Source organism: Centroberyx affinis, unplaced genomic scaffold (assembly GCF_046629955.1).
Source record: "Centroberyx affinis isolate AG114_WGS23_722 - 3 ecotype Tasmania unplaced genomic scaffold, CSIRO-AGI_Caff_v1 ptg000343l_1, whole genome shotgun sequence".
NCBI lineage: Eukaryota > Metazoa > Chordata > Actinopteri > Beryciformes > Berycidae > Centroberyx > Centroberyx affinis.
The window spans coordinates 1-5,578 of record NW_027279017.1 but is presented as its reverse complement, the minus strand read 5'-3'; the positions used below and the strand labels follow the sequence as shown (position 1 = coordinate 5,578).

At 40.2% G+C, this 5,578-nt stretch overlaps 1 protein-coding gene across 1 annotated transcript; it reads right to left on the bottom strand.

Annotated features, from left to right (window-relative positions):
- Nucleotides 1-1,528: 1,528 nt before the first annotated feature.
- Nucleotides 1,529-5,136, bottom strand: LOC139641101 (long-chain specific acyl-CoA dehydrogenase, mitochondrial-like). The gene is made up of 4 exons (XM_071515346.1): nt 5,026-5,136; nt 4,099-4,226; nt 3,166-3,252; nt 1,529-3,063 (listed from the first exon to the last, which is right to left on the bottom strand). Exons 1-4 carry the CDS (start codon nt 5,116-5,118, stop codon nt 2,970-2,972), a joined length of 402 nt encoding a protein of 133 aa, XP_071371447.1. The 5' UTR covers nt 5,119-5,136; the 3' UTR covers nt 1,529-2,969.
- Nucleotides 5,137-5,578: the final 442 nt, after the last annotated feature.

Genomic DNA, 5,578 nt, shown 5'->3' with positions numbered 1-5,578 from the left:
GGGGAATTTGAGCATCAGAGGGTCAGCCTGGTACGCTGTATGCCTTTGAGAGAAGCGGCACATATGCCAGATCCACAAAGGCACCGCGGCCTGTGGGCTTCCCAACAGCACAGTCTGTTAGCATGAATTAATCGGGAGAACATTTAATGAACATCCATTTGTTGATCACTTGAAACATACCTGAACACTTCAAATGCATGGTAATGAAATTGAGCAAAACGTTGTGCTGTATTTCCTGCAATATAGTGAGGTAATGTGATCTCTGAAATCCCAGTATCCAACTTCTTAAAGGATACTATATGCATATAAATAGTTGACAGTCTTTCCATCTCAACCTACTGCATTCTTCTGTCTTGCATGTGCATTTTGTTGCATTTTGTCTCTATTTGTTATTATTGGCCACCTAAATTACCTGCCTATTTTGCACCATTTGCTGTTTTGCACTTTCCAATTGGAATTAGAATGTCACCCAGCTCTAAGGAGAGAGAATTGGAATGACAGGCAACAGAATTGAATTCCATTAAGTTCCATGAAATTCCACTTCTCAGAGAGGCTGTCTTGACTCGCACATCATAAATCAAACATTATGAATCAAATACAAGACCTGAAAGGTTGCTTTAACATTTTATGACCGGGTCCGGGGACCCACAGGGGTCCTTGAGGGGGTTCCAGGGGGTCCCCAGCAAAAAAGGGAATAATTATTGTCACTGTAATTCCATCCATAAGTAACACAATGACAGAATGTATGACTATTTTGGTCATGGGTTTCATACACTTTCTGTAATAAAACCTTATCAGATGGGGGACCATGGGACAAAATCTTATCAAATGGGGGTCCGTGGTCTAATTTGTGTCAGTTTAGGGGTCCTTGAAGTGAAAAAGTTTGAGAACCACTGTTTTATGATATTCAGTACCAATAATATTTAGCACTACTTGTAATCTCAGATATGTGGTAAGAAGAATTGATGCCTGGTCGTTTGTCATTATTCCACAAGCTTTGTCCATGCGTTCACTGCCACCTACTGGCAGAAATAGAGCAATGCAGGAGATTCTTCATGGCACACACAAGGATTCATGTAATTGTTAGGATCGTCACGGACCAAATCCATTCCTAATCCCTAACCTTAATTTAAACCTAATCCTAACTCTAATTTTAACCCTGAACCCAAATCCTAACCCTAAACTAGCTCCTTAAAGATGTGATTTTCCTCATCTTTGTATCTTTGTGAGGACATTTGTTCCTCATAAGTATAAAAATACAAGAAAACAGAGACACACACTTCACACTTCAGAGCCATATGGTTGGTGTAAGCATGGCTCCATATGCTGTAAAACTCCATAAGGCTACACAGCTGAAAGGACGATATGGAAAGAACTGTAACAGCAACTTCTGTCCATATTTCAGGCTTTCAAAATTTTCATTCAGAACCCCCACCCTAAAAAAAAAAAAACAACTATTAAAAACTATGATAGAACATAGAATAAAAAAACAATTGGAACATTTTTGAATATTTATTGTCTATCGACTCAACAGCAATCAGCAATTAATCAGGGGACATGCCACATTGTACATTTAATCCTGAGTTAATTCTGAGCAGCGTTAGACGCTTAAATACCCAACAAACGGACGGTCATGGTAATCAGCAGAACAGTGTAAGGACACTTTCAGTGTTGACATTCAAACAAAAAGCCAAACGTATTTGACAAATCATCTCTTCAATAAACTTATACACACAAACAACTACAAAGTTCATCCTTGGGGGGCGCCAGAGTTTCAGGGGAGGCACGCCTCATACATTGACAACCTCTGTCTATTGTTTTGTCTGTAACCTATTAATTTTGAGCTCATGCCTATAAGTTAAACTACTACTAAATGTCACATAATGGTAGTCTGTCTCAGTCCCTGAATCATTACATTGTAATTACTGTAGTTAACTAGTATGCAGTCTCTGAATTATTACTTTGCAATTATTACATATTATTATTATTATTATTATTATTATTATTATTACATTAAATTGTTCTATTTTGCAGTTAGGCTACAATGATTACTGGTAGGTTTTAATATTTTTTCCAAGTGTTTTCATGTCTTCTTTCCAGAAAATGCTGTTAAAGATGACAGCCGCATCTGATGTGCTGCCGGGCTTTGCAAAAAATTGGTGGGACATTTCTCCCACAGCTGGAAGCAGAAGATGGCACTGAAAGAAGCACAACAGGAGCACAACCTCCCAGAGCACTCACTCATCACAGAAGGCCCAACCAGGTGGGGCTCGAGGCAAAAGATGATGGAGAGGGTCTTGGAGCAGCGGCGGTGTTGTGTGTTGTTCTTGCATAGATTTAACAATATTTTTTTCACTTTACTTAAAGCAAACAATGACCACTTATAGTGACTTATAACCAGCTTCTAATGTATTATATCTGCCTATACCTCAGGAATTTCATTACTTAACTTAAAGCACCCAATGACCACTTAGAGTAACTTATAATCACATTATAATGCATTATAAAATGATTATAATGTATTACAACTATGAGAACTATAATACACTATGATCCTTACCAAAAAATGTCTGTGAGTGACCAGCAATTATGAAGTATTATGACATTTGACTTTATAAGTCATTATAAAATGCTTTATAATGTGTTATGATTATTGTTATAAAGCATTATGAATATTTATGAGTGCTTATAACTATAATTATACAGTGCTATAAGTAGATTATAACACATTATAAGTAGGTTTATAATGCATTATAGACATGGGCGTCATAGAAAGTGTTACCACTTTTTCCTCACCTCAATCACTTAACTGGATTGGAAGACTTAGAGCTTTGAATTATAGTTCCCCATAATTTTCCAGACTTTCTAAGCAATTCTCAAACTTTCCAGGACCCCCATGCTTAAGGTGTGCGAACCGCCCCGCTTCCCCAGTGCCCCTCCACCGTGGAAAAAAAAGGTCCAAAAATCCCTCATTTCTGGCTGACAATGTTGCGGGCGATCAGCTCCTTCATGATCTCATTGGTGCCTCCGTAGATGGGCTGAATACGGGAGTCCACAAACGCCCTGGGAGGGAGGGGGGAGGTGGGGAAGACAGAGAGAGACAGTGAAGTTTAGGTAGATGTGGATAGGCTGTGGAATACAAAACACTGGCTGTGTGTCGCTTACTTGGCGATGGGGTATTCCCACATGTAGCCCCAGCCTCCATGCAGCTGCAGGCACTCAGTGGCCACTTTGTTCTGGAGGTCCGACGCCCTGGGGACAAGAACGAAGAGCAAGGACATTAGCACATGGCAGCAGGGTGGACCAGTTTGTTTTGCGAGAACGCTCTGTAACTGAGAGGTCAGAGGTTTGATCGCTGTGTCAATCAGCGGTCACATACTCTGCCAAAGTGTCCTTGACTGAGATACTGAATTCCTACCCAAATCCCTGAAAATCCATCTGGAATAAGAGCATCAGCTAAGTTCATTACCACATTAATTTTGAGATATTGGCATTATTATAAACAGATGAGACCATTACAGAAAAGACAGGCAGCTTCTACAGGCCTATACACTGCTGAAATCTGCTGGATCGCTTTACGGCACAAAACAGGAGGAGGGCGCTGTTCTTCCAGAGCAAACTGAGCTAAAGCTTTCAGAGTTTCTCGCAGCGGCAGATGGTGGAAGGAGTGAAAAGCAGATGGAAAAAACGTAAATCACTACGAGCATGTTGATCCTCTTCAGTAAAGTGAAAAAGAAAGACGAGGGCCGGGAAGGGGAGAGGGGACAAGTAGCAACATCCTCAACGGGGTTTATGGGAAATGTGGTCCTGATTTTGATAAACACCAGCACTAACACCACTGGCAGGGAATAAAGGTTAGCAAATGTCTTGACCATGGTCTGATTTGTTTATGGTAAATATACCAAGGTATCGCAATTAAATTAATTTCACTATGATACATTGATGTTTAAAAATGCTACGTGCAGCACCTTTAAAAACGGCATTAGCTCAAACTCAGGCTTTATAAACGCATCACAGGACCAGGATAGTCCCATTAGTGACATTTGAGGACTTCTACAGGCTGGTAAAGCCAGATAAAAAAAACATATGTGTCCGCACCAGAACTTGGCCATGGAGGCAGTGGAGGAGTCGAGGCGTTTCTCGGCGTGGAGCTGGAAGCAGCTGTCGACGAAGGCTCGACCCACACAGATCTCAGTCTTCAGCTCCGCTAGCTTGTGCTGCACAGTCTGTGGGGGGAAAAGTATGACGCAACGTGATTTATTGTCCTGAGGGAAACTCAGACGGCAAGGCCAGCACAGAACACAGTGGACATCATATTGTACACAACAGTGGACAACATAGAACACATGTACAAGTTAATCATTTTCGTGGTTAAATAGAGTATTTAAGATGACGAGAATAAATAGAGAAGAACAGTAAATAGAGCAGAGTAGAAAAGAGCATACAACAGTGAGAGTCACAGGTTCACTCTCTATTGGTATAAATGGGAGAATTGATTGAGTTGAGTGCTGACCTTGGATAACTGTACTGCAAACAATATTTTAACGAGAGATTAAGTCTTTTATTTAGACTAAAAATGAGATAATTTTGCTTGTTTTCAATGTAGCTTTGCTCGGTTCAAGAAAATTCTTTAAAAAACAACAGCCAATCAGGAAAGGGGAAGGGGCTTAAATGAAATCATGAAATGAAAAAGTTTTCTCCTGACTTGAATGAGCTGTCACACACCTCAATGTGATTTTGAGATGAATAAAAATTAACAGGAACACAGGCCTTAGATGACATCACCAATCAATAGGACATTCTGTTCCTTGGGACAGAATGTTCGAAGTCATTCATGTGAATGTAACTTTGGACTCAGTAAAAATAGTTGATAAAAACCAGCACAACAATTTTTCTATTTTCCGGGACAGACTGATGGACCAGTCCCAGACTAGCTGCTGGTCACAGCTAAGAAAAAAAGGAAGAATTTGTAGAAAAGGAGGGGGGAAAAAAATCAACACAGGTAAACGGCAATGATATACAGACCTGTAGGTGAGCGATTGTCTTGCCGAAAGCCTTCCTCTGCATCACGTAGTTCCTGGTTTCCTCAAACATGAACTCACAGCTCGCTATGGCCATGCCGGCAATCACCAGACGCTCCTGCTCAAAACAAGCACAAAGTGAGTTAACTGGCAGGGCTTGCAAATCAGTTTCACTGAGCAGAAACACAAAAAAATAACAACTAAACTAGGCTGCATGGAGGCAAAAAGCAAGACATAGCATAAGGGTGGGAGTTTAAGTAAGTAAAGTGTTAAGTGCCTCATAGCTCAAAATGACCGAAATGTATCTGTGGGGGTGTGATAAACAACAATTACTGTTGCCAGGTACTCAAAATTTGGCTTTCGAAACTCATCTTCAGGCCTAAAGAACCTTCTTCTCAAACCAAAAATAGCAAATGACAAAGCAGTATCATTATTATAACGACAGTATTTTGCATGGTGATATATTACCTCTTCATTAGACGTTTCTGTTGGATCTCTGCTTCAGTTAGCTAGCTTACTCATCTCTAGCTTACTCATTTATATTTTTAATTGTTTGC